The sequence below is a fragment of the Pogoniulus pusillus genome, chromosome 24 (genome assembly GCF_015220805.1).
Source record: "Pogoniulus pusillus isolate bPogPus1 chromosome 24, bPogPus1.pri, whole genome shotgun sequence".
Taxonomy (NCBI): Eukaryota; Metazoa; Chordata; class Aves; order Piciformes; family Lybiidae; genus Pogoniulus; species Pogoniulus pusillus.
Window position 1 is genome coordinate 3514678 of NC_087287.1, and position 17216 is coordinate 3531893.

Here is a 17216-nt window from a genome sequence, read left to right on the forward strand (position 1 = left end):
CGAAAAGAGTTCTCTGATTTTATCTATTGATCTTTCCCAACTTCATTTTCAGTGTCATCCCAGTGGCTGCTTGATAGATCTGTGCTTGCAGATGGGAGTTATTATGGTCTTAAAACAAATGTGGAACAACTTCATGGAACTGGGCTACCCGTAAGTGCAGATGTCAAACTTTGTTTTACTAATACTGGTTACATATTAGAGGCATTCAGTGGCAGGAAAAAACAGGTTTATGTTTGGAGAATGGTTTCTCCAGTTTGTGCATCTCTCATGCTGTGACTTTATTCACAAGGGAAGCATTAACTGCTGCTCAAGGATAAAGCTTCTCATGGCTTTGAGAAGCCTTTAGATGTTAACTGTATTAATTATATGATTTCTTTATTTTGATTTCATTTTCCATACTGCAAACAGAAGTGTTCAGCTACTGAGGAGAGAACTGAGCAAAGTCCTACAGTTGGAAGAATGTCCTTTCAGGAAAAGGTTGCTCATTAAATATTCATTTACTCAAAGTCACAACCTTGAAAAGTGACTCAGGAGAAAGGTTTACGTTCACAATGTGCAATCATTCCGCAAGTGAGGGGCTGTGTACAGTAGAGTTGAGATGTGGATTTTTGTCAGGAAGAAACAAACTTGAAGTATGAAGCTTCCTGTCTTTTCAGCCCAGCAGCACCTTAACTCTGTCTAGACGTTGTTTCAGGACATGCTGATGGTCCTTTGTGGAAAGCACTTTTTGTTTTGACCAAACGTGGTTTGCAGTTGAGGCAGAAGTTGGACTTTCAGTAACGAGAGAGGTCAAGAGCTAAACACTGCATTGACTTGAGGGGAAAAAAAAAGCAGCAACCCGATGAAAAAAATGACTTCCAAGAAAATGATTTCTCATCTTTAGGCTCTTTTCAGTAATACCTGGAAGCAAACAAGAATCTTTAGTTGCTGCTTGTGTCAATATGGGATAATGTCGCTCAGTTGTATAAGGCTTTAATTTGGGAGCCTGTTGCTAACTTAATATTTATACCTACTTTGTGGAAAGACTTCTGCCTGGCTTTACCAAAAACAATCTCTAATATCTGCAGCACAGGAGGCTCCAGCTCAACACAAGGGGGAACTTCTTGACTGTAAGGGTCCCAGAGCACTGGCACAGGCTGCCCAGAGAGGCTGTGGAGTCTCCTCCTCTTGAGCCTTTCAGGGCCTGTCTGGATGTGTTCCTGCATGACCTGAGCTAGATTGTGTGGTCCTGCTCTGGCAGGGGGGTTGGACTCGATGATCAATCTGAGTCACTTCCAACCTCTGGCATTCTATGAGCCTGTGACCTGCAGCTCCAGCAACACCTTTTTAGACACTCAAGGAACAGCATATTCTGTAGAGCATCAGGTTTGTTCAAAAATAGACATATTCTAGTATTCCCTATATGCTAGTATTATAGAGCTATACTGAGCTCTACTTTCTTGGTTTGCCTTTTGTAGGACTAAAAATAAAACATTATTTACTTTTCTTGCTCTTGTTATTCATGATTCTTTTTTTCCCTGTCAGTCCTACCAAAGAAGTCTATGCAAGCAAACTCCCTGTTGTGAAAAGCTTCTTTGTACAATGCCTCACGTGCTTATGTTAAAGGTACAAGTAATTCTCAGGACTTTTGGGAGTTAGTTGAGTTCTGTCTCGTGTGGCATTGGAAATATTTGCAGAGAATGCCTGAACAGATGTTCAGGGACTCTTCAAAACAGGCCAAATGACTTAAAAGCAGGGAGGGCTGGAAATTCCTGAGCAAGTCCGGTCAGTAACGCTCTGTTTGTCTGATAAAGCTTATTACAGAATTGGTGGGCACGGCGCAAAATGAAGAGAGGAGGGCAACTGATGGAGCAAAAGATTTCTCTGCCTCAGTGGGAAAAAGATTGGAATCTGCAGCCAATGAATCTCCACGGTTTAATGGACGAATATTTGGAGATGGGTGAGCAGACTGCGGGAGGTGTCAGAAATTGGGACCATGCTGCATGGTGAAAGATCTTTTTCATTTCCAGTTTCTAACCGTAGCAATGCCTGTCCAGTTTTGCAGTTTGGCTTTACCACCATTTTCGTTGCTGCCTTCCCACTGGCACCTCTCCTGGCGCTGCTCAACAACATCATAGAGATAAGGTTAGACGCGTACAAGTTTGTCACGCAGTGGCGAAGACCCATGCCTGCAAGAGCAACAGATATAGGTGAGGCAACCTAAGGACTCTCACTGGCAGCTGCCAGCCCTTGGTGTTTCCAGCAGTGTGGCCAGGAGAGCCAGTGGCATCCTGGCCTGGATCGGGAACGGTGTGGCCAGCAGGACAAGGGAGATTATTCTGCCCCAGCACTGGTCAGGCCACACCTTGAGTGCTGTGTCCAGTTCTGGGCCCATCAGTTCAGGAGAGATGTTGAGATGCTGGAATGTGTCCAGAGAAGAGTGGTGAAGCTGGGGAAGGGCCTGGAGCACAGCCCTGTGAGGAAAGGCTGAGGGGGCTGGGGGTGTGCAGCCTGCAGCAGAGGAGGCTCAGGGCAGAGCTCATTGCTGTCTACAACTACCTGAAGGGAGGCTGTAGCCAGGTGGGGTTGGTCCCTTCTGCCAGGCAGCCAGCAACAGAACAAGGGGATACAATCTCAGGGGAGATCTAGAGGAAGTTCTAGGCTGGCTGCTAGGAGGAAGTTGTTGGCAGAGAGAGTGACTGGCATTGGAATGGGCTGCCCAGGGAGGTGGTGGAGTCACCGTGCCTGGAGGTGTTGAAGCAAAGCCTGGCTGGGGCACTTAGTGCCATGGTCTGGCTGATTAGACAGGGCTGGGTGTTAGGTTGGACTGGATGAGCTTGGAAGTCTCTTCCATCCTGGTTGATTCTATGATTCTTTCTTTAATGCAGCTTAACCTTAGAAGTCAAATTAGTAATATAACCTGCAGATGTCAGTGACAACTCTCCTGTTAAGCAACAAGAGTATTCAATTGCTTAGCTAAAAGGTCTCCTCAGATTTGCTTTCCATTCCCAATAAAGGATCATAGCAGTTGGAAATTTGAAAACCAGGCTGAATAGTGTTTCAGGCTTCTTATCTGTGGAACTTTGGATCTAGAATGCTAACCAAAAATCAGCTGAACTTAGGAATGAGATATTTGGCTTACATTCAATTCTGGTTTAAAACTATGAAATAAAATAAGAAATCTTTTTTCCAAAATGCCTTGTTTGGCCTTTATAACCAAAGGTTGTGGTTATATCTTTGTTGCTTGGCTGTCTCTTCTCAACAGGGAGTTCCCTCCTGTAAGATTTCATTCGTGTGAAAACAGTAGCAGGACTGTGGGGACATGGCTTGATCTTGACTAACTTCTCTAAGTGAATAATTCTTTCTCAATGGGAAATGTAAACTCCATGACTAATAATGACTTTAATATCACTTACAGCTGAATGTGACTGTAAAAAACTAATGTCTTGTCATTTCTCTTGGTTCTAGGTATCTGGTATGGGATTCTGGAAGGGATTGGAGTTCTGGCTGTCATCACCAATGCCTTTGTTATTGCCATTACTTCTGATTACATTCCACGTTTTGTCTATGCATACAAATATGGTCCTTGTACAGACCAAGGTTACAGACAAGAAAAGTAATTAGTTCTTTTCTTTATATACACACATATATGTCAGTGTAAGCACACTTTTGCTGCTGTCTTTCTGTGTTAATACACTTAATATGTATCAGTACCATCTTACCTTTTACATCTCTGCAAACCATCACAGTAAGTCAGCCATTCCAGAGAGTTTGCAGGTTAATGCCACAGTTCTGTAAGTGGAAAATCATCTCTTCCCTTCTGAATGCAAACAGCAAAGCTCAGTAGACACTGGAGCAGTTTTCATAGAATGGTTTAGGTTGGAAGGGACTTCAAACATCATCCAGTTCCAACCCCCCACCATAGGCAGGGTCACCTCTCACTAGAACAGGTCACTCTCTAGATAAGCTTTTCTTCTTTTCTATGATAGCTCTGGACTGTCTCCTCCCACTGTGCTCCTACACACCTGTATGTCTTCCTGAACCTCCTTTTCTTCTTATAGTCATTCTCCCTCAAACTTCACTACCTGTTTCTTTTCAGAAATGCTTGCAGCTGAGCTCCAGCAAGATTGGCTTGGACACTATTTAGCCTAATGCAGCACAGGAGGTTCCACCTCAACGCAGGGGGGAATTTCTTTACTCTAAGGCTCACAGAGCATTGGCACAGGCTCCCCAGAGAGGTTGTGGAGTCTCTTTCTCTGGAGCCTTCCAAGGCCTGTCTGGATGTGTTCCTGTGTAACCTGAGCTAGATTGTCTGTGCTGCTCTGGCTGGGGGTTGGACTCAATGATCTCTTTGGATTCCTTCCAACCCCTAACATCCTGTGATATAATGTAGCTTCCTTTCAAGCAAGTTATCTTGCCTATCTTTGCACCATCAGGCTTGCTTCCTGCACTTCTCTTGGACAGCAGTGCCTGTGATCTGTGAGTCCACTGTTCTCTGTCTGCGTTTCCCACTGCTTATCTTGACCTTTTGCATGATATAAACAGATCACAGCACTCGTGGACATCTCTCCTTCCTTCCCTCATTGCTGCATCTCTAATGATCCAAAATAGAGATTTATTCTTCTTGTGCTGTCACAGGAAAAGAGAATTTAAGGGCAAAAAGAACGAGGCAGGATAGAATGAATAGAGACAGTAGCAGAAGAACATTAGTACTTGATGTGCTCTACCAGTACCTTTAATAGAGAGCTATGTAATTCTCTTTCTTTTGCCAGTAGTGATTTGAGGTGTCACAGCAAACCTGAAAGTTCAGGAGGTATAATAGGGTCCCTGATGTATTTCTTTTTAAATGTACTTTGCCTTTCAGAAGGCCCTTTGGTAAATCACAGGCCAAATTTCCAGGAGGATGGCATGTTCTATGTGTCTGCAATTTTCCAGGAAGAGACAAAGATTTGACTGCTGCAGACATAATTCAGTGTCTTTATGTGGTTTCTGTCACTAGCTCTTCATACACTCTTGCTTTTAAGATGGCTGTTTGATATATATCCACTCTTCATTTTACTGTTGGTGAAAATTCTTCTTTGATTCAGCTCTTAAAACCTGTCATTTTCAGGTATCTTCTGCATGATTAGCTGCAGATTCTGCAAGGATTTTTAACTACTCTCTGTCCCTTTAGCCATTTTCTAGGCTAAGTCGTTTTAGGAGACAGTGAAGAAAAGCAATAGCAATATTTGTTTTGCTTATATCTGCTGGTATATAAGATGCAGGACTGTTAAAGGTGCTGAAAATAGATTTTTTTTAACAGCTGGATATGGCTCTGGGCAGCTTCATCTAGTGGAAAGTGTCCTGGCCTGTGGTGGGGGGATTTGGAACTAGGTGTTCCTTTAAGTCCCTTCCAGCTCTGACAATTCTGTGATGCTATGATTTATTTCTTTCCAATACAGCTTTGCTTATATGCTTAAGATTTGAGAGTTGCTTTTGTCCTTATAAGCAAAAGAAAAGACTGGATGGGACACTTAGTGCCATGGTCTAGTTGATTGGATAGGGCTGGGTGATAGGTTGGACTGGATGAGCTTGGAGATCTCTCCCAACCAGGTTGATGCTATGAAATAGAATACTACTGTGCTTGTAATATGTGACAGCAGAACAGAGTTGCATACAGGATCTATGCAACGTACTCACTTGATGAAGAAAGCCCTGATCCCATATCTTTTCCTTTCAGATGCTTAAAAGGATATGTCAACAGCAGCTTATCAGTGTTTGATCTGAGTGAACTTGGGATGGGATACTCAGGTTACTGCCGGTAGGTTTTGATACTCTCCCTTCTTCTAATACAAGCAGAGACATTCAGCTGCAAGTCAGAGCTTAAATTACTGGCAGGATGGAGGTGGGGAGGGCTTCCTGGAAAAGTGTGGAAGTCTCGAGGTGCCAGTGTTGTGTGGTAGGATGCAGCACTAACACGCTGGAATCCTGTGTTCTGAGTTTTGCCAGGTCTCTTGCAAGGCATATTTTGCCTGCCTCTAGGAATACTTTTGTCATTTTGAAGTTTCCCCAGCTGCCAAGAGGAGGAAAAATTCTCATTTCACTTCTGTTAAGTATTCTGAGATCTATCAGTTAAATCATGCCATTAAAACTCTGGTTATGTAGAAATCCCAAACAAGAGGAATACAAGAACTTGAGCCCCCAAAATTTCACTGTGATGTTGCAGGACAGCACTCCTGCTCTCAGATTTAGTTTTGCAATCAGAGTTACCTTCAAGTGACTAAAAAGTTGCAGAATTGTGCTGCATTTATTCACACTCTCTCTGGAGAATCTCAAACCCTGATAAGCAAAGGAAAGAACCAATTTAGAGTGAATGCATTTGATGTAGCCCTGGCAGCCTGGTCGATTTGAAGTGTCTGTGTTCACTGCAAGGAAAGGTTGGACAAGAGGATCTACTCTGCCTTGGTGAGACCTCATCTTGAGTACTGCATTCAATTTTGGACTCCCCAGTTGAAGAGGGACAGGGATCTGCTGAAGAGGGTCCAGCTGAGGGCTACAAGGATGTTAAGGGACTGGAACACTGCCTGATGAGGAGAGGCTGAGGGACCTGGGGCTTTTTGGTCTGGCGAAGAGAAGGCTGAGAGGGGATATGATAAATGTTTATAACTGTTTGAGGGTTAGGGTTCAAGAGTAGGGGGACAGGCTCTGCTCACTGCTCCCTGCGACAGGACAAGGAGCAATGGATGGAAGCTGCAGCACAGGAGGTTCCACCTCAACAGAAGGGGAAATAAGGGTCACAGAGCACTGGCACAGGCTCCCCAGAGTGGTCGTATAGTCACTTTCTCTGGAGACTTTCAAGGCCTGTCTGGATGTGTTCCTGTGTGACCTGAGCTAGATTGTGTGGTTCTGCTCTGGGAGAAGGATTGGACTCAATTTCTTTGGGTCCCTTCCAACCCCTAACATCCTGTGAGCCTGTGACCTTTGAGAGTCCTTTCCAACCTGATGCAGTCTGTGAATCTGAAGTTAATGCTCCCAGGTGTCAGCTTGTAACAACAAAATTAATTGTTTGCCCTGGGTTTAATAGCAGCCCCATTTAATTGCCTGTATTGGCAACTATTCATCCCCTTTTCTCTTTAATTCCTCATGTGTGTTTTCCCTTCAGTTTCTCTCCTTTTAGCCAGATCTAGGATAAACCAGAGAGCTTTGCACCATACTCAGATTCTCAAGCACAGGCCAACTTCCAGAGTTTTTCTTTCCTTTACAGGTATAGAGATTACAGAGCCCCACCGTGGAGCTCAACTCCATATGAATTCACTTTGCAGTTCTGGCACGTCCTGGCAGCACGGCTGGCCTTCATCATTGTGTTTGAGGTTAGTCAGGGGAAGCAACAATTCCTTTCTACCTCTTTCAAGTCCAAGCTGGTTTTTTTTATGTAGTTGGTGTCATAACTGTTTGTTCATTACATGTCCAGAAAGAGGGAATAAAATATTCCTGTCCCCAAACTGTTATGTTGGTTGATGATCCTTAACAGTCATCTCATGCATCATGTTGATTCCAAATCAAATCTTCCATCCCTTAGTGGAGGGAGGGGGAAGAAAAGAAATTCAACTTATGTGTACATTAAGTGCAGATATTAAAAGTTCATGTCTGTCTCAGGGAGGTAATTCTAGCCTAATAGTGACTTAGTTGGGGCAATTAATGAGGCAGGAATTACAAAATATGTAGTCATTTTATTTCCAAAAGCCCTGCCCACAAACTCTATACAAAGCAGTTAAATTCAGGTTCTAATTTGGTTGGGAAGATCTTCATGAGGATGCTTGTGAACAATTCATTAATTTAGGAGAATGAAAAAATTGGAAAGGTTTAGCCACAGATGGCTCTGCACCACTTACAAGTAAAAGGCAGCCTGGAGCCCTAGGGCAAGTCTGTGCTACTCATGGTGGTGGAGTAGGAATTTCAAGGTAGTCTCTGGCTCCTTTGTGGCAGTGTTGGAACTGCTCAGCATCTTGATGGCTGGTGAGAGGCTTCTAGATCTTCCCAGGCTCTAGCAGGGTGCTGGGAAAGGATCTCTGATCTGATCCTGGTTCCTCTTGGCGTGGAGGTTTGCAGAGGTGCAGGTAGGAGCTCTTGCACATGTGCAGAGTGCAATGTCAGTGGCACTTCTCACCATGGCATGAGGCACTTAATGCCTTTGCCTGGGAAACTTGAGGCACTTAAGTTTCCTGGTAGTTCAAGCCCAAAACATCAGGGCTAAGCTGGTCTGAAGCATGAGGCAGAGCAGAACACGTTGTCCAAGCTGAGAGCAGTGAGGCAGAGCATGTTGTCTGAGCAGAGCAGCACACACTGAGACAAAGTAGTGAGGCAGAAGCAGCTCCGTGAGGCAGCAGCAGCAGCAGCACAACTGCTTGCATCTTGGCTCAGTTTCTATCATGTGCCCGAGTGCAGTGGCTGCTTTGGCCACAGAGATTCACTAATCAGAATGGCATTTGCCAAGCTGACCACATTGGGTGACACCAGGCATTGCTCACCCTTATTTGTGCAAGGCACTGTAAGTACCTAAACCCCTGTGGGTACCTGTTTATCACTTTGGGAGGGGACATAATGGCCCAAGCCTTTGTTTTCCTCCTGCCCTTGCTTCCCCCATCAGCAGAAGGATGGGGTGAGCCAGGACATCTAATAGGCCTATCAGCCTTCCAGGACAAATAGAAAAGGGGAAGCTTGTGTATTAACTTTAAAGAACATGCTTCATACTGTCCAGGAATCCTTGCTACTTAATTCAGTTGCAGACTCTTAACAAAGACTACTTGTAGGTAGTGTTTGCTGTTGGCATTCCAACTAACACATCCTTCAGGCAGATCTTCATTTAGGTCAGAAACAGTACTCTTAATTTGACTTTTCAGACGGCTTCATCATTCTCAACGTTTCTGATAGGCTACTAATTTCCTCCCATATATGTGTGTGTAATAGAAGAGAGTTGCTTTTCAGCCATCAGCTGAATCTCAGTTCCAGTTTTTCAGACTTTCAGGCCTTGAAATGTCGTCTTAAAATGAATCTTTATGCATCTTTGAAGCAGTTCTTTTTGTTCTTCTTTTCAGCACCTTGTATTTGGAATAAAGTCTTTCATTGCCTACCTGATTCCAGACATGCCCAAAGACTTGTGCGACAGAATGAGGAGAGAGAAATACCTAGTGCAGGAAATGATGTATGAGGCTGAACTGGAGCATTTGCAGAGAGAAAGGAAAAAGAATGGGAAGCAGTATCACCATGAATGGCCTTAGTCACTACCATGCTGCAACTGAAAACACTCTCTGGAAATCGAAGAGTACAGTTACAAAGCGAAGCCAGAGCCTGGCGTCGGCGTGTTGGACTCACGGTGTATATATGTTCTTGCTTGGCAGTGCAGCTGCAGGCTTTGGTGGGAACTGGAGGATAGAAGCTTCCAATGAAGAAAATGAAAAGCCTTACTTGTAACTGGTATGTGGTGAGCACCAAGGAGCACTGGCACTCAGGAATGTGCAGATGGAAAATTCGGACGCTCTGGCTTGTAAAAAGGCAATGAATTTCCCTGCTGTTTGTGAAGACACTGACAGCATAAAGAAAATCAAATGTTACCTGTGAACTTATACAGTAAGGGCATGACTAAACCCAACTTCTGTGCTAGCCACTACTACTACTACAGCTTCTGATTGCTCAGCTCCATCTGTAATGCCTCTGAAGAAAAGAGCAATTGTTGCCTTTGTGGACATAACTTGATTTAAATGATCTTTCAGGCTTACTGTTTCGTCAGGTTTGTCCTAGTCTCTCGTTGAGATTGTGGATGTGGTCCTACCCTAAAAATGGGGTCTATGGCTGCTTAATATATACTATGCAGTTTAAGATTTGCACATCAGCATCATTCATTTCTCCTTCTAGTTGAAAACCAAAAATTGTAAATTCAAAGAGAAAGCAGCAACACTAAGAGAACGCATCACAGTGCCCACATTGCAGCTAGGTTGGAAAATGACCTGCCTGTCGAGTTGCCTCTCCACTTTGGTGTGCAGAAAGGCCACCTCCACACGCTTCCAGGAAGAAAGAGCTGTCATTTTCATGCTCTGATGTAGCATGCAGATGTCTTAACTGTGTTACAGTTCCCTTTGACCTGTCTGGGCAATGATTCCATGACTTCACAGAATGCTAACTTGAAATATTCTCATGCAGTGACTTTGTCCTAGATATACAATTAACTCTATAGTATGCAAGCTTCTGCAGATATATATATATCAGACATCCAGTATAGCATTGTGACTTGCTCGTTCAGGGAAGGAGAAGCAGAGCACTTTATAGCAATGCTCTTCTTATTGTAATAGTAAATGTTCCAGTCATGTGCACTTCTTTTATTGGCCTAAATAAGTCAAAAGCATGGGAGTTAAATACAGGCAGATGTATAAAGGTTGTATATAGATGCACACACATGCAGTGGTTACTTTTAGATTTTTTTATCATTATTTGTATGCCTTCTTACAGTTTTGGAGGGGGAGGGTGGGGCTTTTTGGATAAAATCACTATAAAAAGTAGATGTTCATGTAAAGAGCCAAATTTCAGTTTTTATCTGCAGACATCAGTGTTGCTTATAGTTACAGTCACATTTTGGTGATGAAATTGTCTACTTACTGACATTTTGTGATGCAGGAGAAGATAAGCACTTAACTGAAGCAAGTGAGCAGCATCCACTTGCAGAGGAGGGAGTGGAGAAACAGCTGCGAACTTCCTGTTTCTCTTGTATGATTTTATATCAGGTGAGAAAATGCTAGACCAAGGATTCAGCAAAGCACAGTAACTATAAAAGCTGCACATTTGAGCATTGTTTGTAGAGATAAAGAGGCAGCAAAATCACTGCTGACAGATAGGAAGAGATCTGAATTGTTGGTACTTAAAATACCCTGTTGAATCAGAAAGTGTGATTCCAGTATTCACTTTCACCTATTAGCACAAGCATTTTGTTTTATTATGCCTTATAGCATTAATGTTAAGAGTCAGGAGCCCATCCAAGTGGATGAGTATGGTCTATTTTATCCAGACCTTAAGTTCTTTACTCATTTTACTGTATTCATGAGATTTCTTCATTAATTCCAGCTCTTTGTGACCAGACAAGGCAACCATAACAGTATCTACAGTATTGCACAGAGGAAGAAAGGAAGTGGAAGGTATGGTCTGATCAGATATCTTAGCACTTAGTTCTGTCGTAAAGGGCTGGTAGAACTCAGCTTCCCATCATTTGGAAACACTCTTGGTTCTTTCATACTTTGGGCTGTGCATTAAGTTCTCCAAAGAGTCCTTAACAGAAATAAGTAATGGCCTCTCCTCACTACTTAGAGAATCACTCTGTTTGGTTTCATTTCTGGTCTCTCTGTTCCATGCTGTGGAATACCAAGCACCATTTGACATCGTTAGCCTTGTGTCATAGCTTCTGTATCTGTGCCATGTAGTGATAGTACCTTCAGTTCTTCTAAGGGTCACAGATGAGCTCTCTTTTTTAACCCTTTTCTCTAACAACAAAATGCCTTGGCTGGCCTAAGGCATAAAGACACAGGATAAACTTAGAACTATTGATGGGTTGGTTTATACTTCCTCTGTTTCTGCTGTGGATATTAACACATATCAGTACACACTTAGGCAAATGCCCACTGATGTGGGCATTAACACACATCAATACACACTTAGGCAAATGCCCACTGATGTGGACATTAACACACATCAATGCACACTTAGGCAAATGCCCACTGATGTGGACATTAACACACATCAATACACACCTAGGCAAATGCCCACTGATGTGGACATTAACACACATCAATGCACACTTAGGCAAATGCCCACTGATGTGGACATTAACACACATCAATGCACACTTAGGCAAATGCCCACTGATGTGGACATTAACACACATCAATACACACTTAGGCAAATGCCCACTGATGTGGACATTAACACACATCAGTGCACACTTAGGCAAATGCCCACTGATGTGGACATTAACACACATCAATGCACACCTAGGCAAATGCCCACTGATGCGGGCATTAACACACATCAATGCACACTTAGGCAAATGCCCACTGATGTGGACATTAACACACATCAATGCACACTTAGGCAAATGCCCACTGATGCGGACATTAACACACATCAATGCACACTTAGGCAAATGCCCACTGATGTGGGCATTAACACACATCAATGCACACTTAGGCAAATGCCCACTGATGTGGGCATTAACACACATCAATGCACACCTAGGCAAATGCCCACTGATGTGGGCATTAACACACATCAATGCACACTTAGGCAAATGCCCACTGATGTGGCCATTAACACACATCAATGCACACTTAGGCAAATGCCCACTGATGTGGACATTAACACACATCAATACACACCTAGGCAAATGTCCACTAATATGGACATTAACACACATCAATACACACTTAGGCAAATTCTAATTGGGCTTTGAAAATACACAAAAATATATCAAACCCTGTTTGTATTTGATATTTAGATATATAGATATTATTAATGATTTTAGATGCTGATGTATCAGAGTATATATTGAATGCAAGTATGTAGAGCTGACATGGTGGATTTTACACCCTGGATCATAGGATGTTAGAGGTTGGAAGGAACCCAAAGAGATCATCCAGTCCAACCTCCCTGCCAGAGCAGGACAATACAATCTAACACAGATCACACAGGAACACATCCAGACAGGCCTTGGAAGTCTCCAGAGAAGGAGACTCCACATCCTCTCTGGAGAGCCTGTTCCAGTGCTCTGTGACCCTCACAGTAAAGAAGTTCCCCCTTGCGTTGAGCTGGAACCTCTTTTGCTGCAACAAACCCTTTTTTGCTGGAAAAGCTCAGGAGTTTGGAGAAATGCTGTGTGCATTCCTTTAGTTTTGGAGGACATCATCAATGCCTAAAGGTTTTGCCACTGTCTAGCCGTTTGCTTAAGCTGAGAGAAACTTCTCGCTAGCCTTTGTTGAGTATGCTGTTTGCACTGACTGCACATTACTGAAGTTTCAGGCACATGCTGGTCTCAGGAATAACGTATTTGAGGACTGGTGAACGACCTTTTCATATCCTGAGTCTTGTCTTTCCAAACAAACGACCACTGTGGGTTGCCCGTGCATGCAAACCGCGTTTGTGCGATCTGGCGAAGCTTTAGGACTTCAACTTGTGCAAAAAAACGCTTTGGCTCGTTGCAGATCTAACCTATGACAACTTTTGCTCTATGCATGCACCCTTAGAGAGACTGCATGAGCAAGTAGATATTTTGAAATGCAAAAAGTTAGTCCAAAATGTCTTCATTTTTCCTAGCCAAATTCCATGTCTCAATTCAGACAAAAGAAGTTTCCATTTCAGAACCGTCCCATCTTCATCATCCACAGCTCCTTTGGAATCAGTTTTTTCAGTCTACATTTGTGCCTAATGTGAATTCTGGGAACTCAATAAAGGAGGGAGGGGGGAAAAGTTTTGCTTCAGTAGACATCCCAATGAGAGGGTCCTTCTTGGCTCTGTCTGCAGCGATGCACTAAGAGCTCAGTGTTCACAACAGAGTTGCCCAAAGAGTGAGCACAGACTACCTGGTACCCTGCAACTCAGATTCCTTACCAGAAAGACAGCATAGTGCTCAGGCATTTGGAAACAAGGCAAACCCCATGGTGACTTCTTTTATTCCACACTTTTTCCCCTTATCCCTTCTTGTTGAAGCATTACAGAGAAAATTTAGATGAACACTGAAGTTAAGACTGGTGATGGCAAGGCTCAAATTTCCATAGCGATGATGGAGGTTAAGTGGAGTTTTGTCAGATGTTTCTTCCTTCATTATTTCCAAACCACATTGCCTGTTCTGTGCCCTTTGCCAACAGCAGCTTGTCTTAGATTGTGTTCTGAGGATCAGTTAGGCTCAGTTGTGTCCTCTGGAAGGCTCAAAAGAAAAGTGTTTGCAGGACTTAGTGAAAATAGGTTAATAGATGTGTAACTTAATGCATAAATTCATACCTCTCCTGAGGTTTCCTTCGTGGAAGACTGTGCAGAAGGAAAAGCATCTTGGGAAACACAGCTTTAGGATGAGGGGAAAGCAGAGCTTTGGTGATATTTTATTCTTAATGTGCCATTAAAATGAGCATTCTAACGTAAGTACTGCACATCTGCTGGCTCCTTGCTGCAGCTTCTTCCACGGCAGACTCCAAGTGGAAGTGCTGCCAGAGAGAATTCCTGGAGTCCAAGGCCATTACCTGCAAGGGTCTGTCATGAGACTTAGTATCCTTTGCACTGTCACAGTTCAGTCAGGGGCAAATTAGTATAGACATCTTTACAAATATCATATAGACTCATAGAAGAGTTCAGGTTGGAAGGGACCTTAAAGATCATCTGGTTGCAACCCCACTGCCATGGGCAGGGACACCTTCCACTAGATCAGATTGCTCAAGCCTTAAACACCTCCAGGGAGGGAGCATTCATGACCTCCCTGGGCTACCAGTTCCAGTGTCTCACCACCCACACTGTAAGGAATATCACTTAGTGAACTGAAAGTCATCCATGTCCATAACTTGAAAAGAAGCAGTTTGGGTGTAATTAGCTCCCAAGTGTTACAAATTTTGATTTCAAACTACCAGAAGTTAGATATTTTTTTTTAGGTACACTGGCAGTGGCCATATCAAAAATAGTCATTTTATGCAAACAGCTAAATATGAAGGCAATAAAATCAATGGAAATTGAATCACTTTTTTAAATGAAGTGTTACATGGGAGGAAAAAAAGGAGGGAAATAAAAACAGTGGTATCAGCAGTCACTTCCCATGTACAGAGTACTTCCAGAAGCCTTTTGCAACCTCCTGATGCTGCCTATTTGGGGCTAAAGGTTGAAATAAATATGCAGTCAGCCTGTCGTCATAATGTTTGTTTGGTGTTAGGGCTGGCCTTATGAATTCCAGCAGAATTCCACCTTTATAGACAGCCTGGTGGTTATTTTCTTAGTTCCAATGCATACTTGGACTAAAAAGCATGCAGTGACACTTTCTGAGAGTGCTCAAGTCAATTTCAAACCTAAATTCCCATGGTGAAAATCTCAGCAGCTTGTAACCATGGTCAAGTCTTCTCAGACTCGACTTCATGCTCACAAAGCTCATGTTCTGCTGAGCTAAAACGCAGCAAGCCAGCATGTGGAGGCTGAGGATGAGCAAAGGGCTCTTCTTCACTTAAAGTTTCTTTTCTCCAGACTTCCCACAGGTTCTGCAAAAGAGGGGTTTGAAGATTGAGCCTGATAACAGCCCTCCTGATCCTTTTTCTCCTCTGGCTCATTCTTTGCTTGTCCTCAGTGGTTTATTCAGTGATGCCTTCTTGCTGATGGTTCCATTCCCAGGGCAGTTCAATAACTGCAGATATTTCTTTTGCAGGCTGTCTCTGGGCATCTCTAGCTGAGAAGCCAAAGCAGAAAGTGCACCAGTGCTGCTTTGTCTGGTGCTTTTTACGTGTTGGTTATGCACTGAAAGGAGCAGTGCAAGGAAGCATGAGGTGCAGCTGATGTGTGTCCCTTTAGCTACCTTCCCAGGCACTGCATTTTGCACTCCCTAGGTCCCTCCCTACAAGCAGCCACACATCCCCAGTGCCCCACATGCTCCTGGCATTTTCCAGTGTATATAATAGACTCATACTGACAATTTTTCTCTGATGTTGACGTACCAGGAATTGGTATTGGCATAACCATTATAGCACAGCATGACCATGACAGCACAAAGTTAGAATGGCACAAGAAGAAACTGTAGAGAAATCACTTCACTATCCCATGTTACACAGGGAACTATTTTAATCCAGGACTGGGATTTAGTTTTGGAGTATTAGTGGTGCATTCCTTCCTGACTGCACTGGAAGTTGCTTTGTGTTAGTTCTGTTGGGTTCTAACTTTTGGCCATAACTTCTGTAGTGTTCTCTGTAGTACATTTTGATTCTTATTGCCATGAGCTGGTTGTTGGAATACTACTGGGTGAGAAATTAGGATTAGACCCAGCACAGTCTAAAGGTAATGAGATTCTGAACTGAGGAAAGGGTGATTTTTCTCTGTTAATATTAAGGGGGGAAATCAGATCAGCTTTTTATTTTGTGTTCTTTTTAGGTGACTCAGAGTTTTGTATTGAAAAAAACCCCAAATCTTCCAAGCTGTTGTCTCTGATTTTTACCCTAGAGTAGTACCACTGAAATTTCAGTTCTGTGAAGTAATCTCATGTAAAATCTAACTGAATAACATAGCTCAATCAGGTTTTTTTTTACTCTGATAGTCCTGGCTACCTTGCAATATCAAGATAGTAAGAGATTTCTTAAAGTGTGTGTATATATTTGAGACTTGTGTACTATTTCAATACAACTTGGTTTCTAAGTAAGGAGTAAGAATAAAATTGCAACTATTTTTTCTATTCATAAAGGCACACTTTGTAAGTAACATTTGAAACAGGATTACAGCACCCCAGAGTGTTGCAGAGAAATTGAGTTTCATGCACTACAAGCTGCAAGTTCCTCTGGCCTGACAGCTTTTGGGTTCTTTTGTGGTTTAAGATGACTTTTCCAAGCCCAGAACTAAAAGAATTCACTGAGGACACAAAAGATGTTGATCTGATAAACTGGTGTAAGACACTTTGGGCATAAATTTGTCTTGGAGATGCTGTTTACTTTCTTGAGGTTTACATGTACAAATGCAACTACTTAACTGTATCATACACATTTGAATATTGCTCTTTTTTTTTTTCCAGTAATAAACTTGGATATCTTTGAAAGAGACTCTGAGCATCGTTGGTGCAAATAGTCAAAGGTCATTTAAAAGGTAATTGTACACTTCAAAAGTGAGTGCTCATCAGCCTTCGAGCCAGAGTATTGCAAAGAAGTCATTTAGGAGTTCAACCTGGCTCAGCTGTTTCTAACTTTTAACAGTTGTTTGCTCCCTGTAGTCTCAAGGCACATCCAGGCTCACTTTTCCAATCATTTGTGGTCTGCTGCTTTCACTAGTGACTAATAAGAGTTTCTTAAATTAATAGATTTTTAGAATAGGTTAGGTTGGAAGGGACCTTGAAGGTCAGTGCTGGGCCCAGTCCTGTTCAATATCTTTATTGATGATCTGGACCAGGGAATTGAGTCCAGCATCAGTAAGTTTGAAGATGATGACAAGTTAGGAGCAGTGTGGAGCTGTTGGAGGGTTGGAAAGCCCTGCAGAGGGACCTGGCCAGGCTGGATGGG

At 42.9% G+C, this 17216-nt stretch overlaps 1 protein-coding gene across 5 annotated transcripts in view; it reads left to right on the top strand.

Annotated features, from left to right (window-relative positions):
• ANO3 (anoctamin 3) overlaps window positions 1-16759 on the top strand; it is a 187589-nt gene extending 170830 nt beyond the window's left edge. For 4 of the 5 annotated variants that reach the window (XM_064163080.1, XM_064163084.1, XM_064163083.1 and 1 more), the window contains exons 21-27: window positions 53-150; window positions 1794-1939; window positions 2037-2189; window positions 3448-3595; window positions 5699-5779; window positions 7223-7328; window positions 9054-16759. In XM_064163080.1, coding sequence (XP_064019150.1) covers window positions 53-150; window positions 1794-1939; window positions 2037-2189; window positions 3448-3595; window positions 5699-5779; window positions 7223-7328; window positions 9054-9236 — 915 coding nt within the window. In that variant the 3' untranslated portion in view covers window positions 9237-16759. The remainder of the gene's footprint in view (window positions 1-52; window positions 151-1793; window positions 1940-2036; window positions 2190-3447; window positions 3596-5698; window positions 5780-7222; window positions 7329-9053) is intronic. The other variant, XR_010306682.1, reaches the window with a different exon arrangement.
• The last annotated feature ends 457 nt before the right edge of the window (window positions 16760-17216 follow it).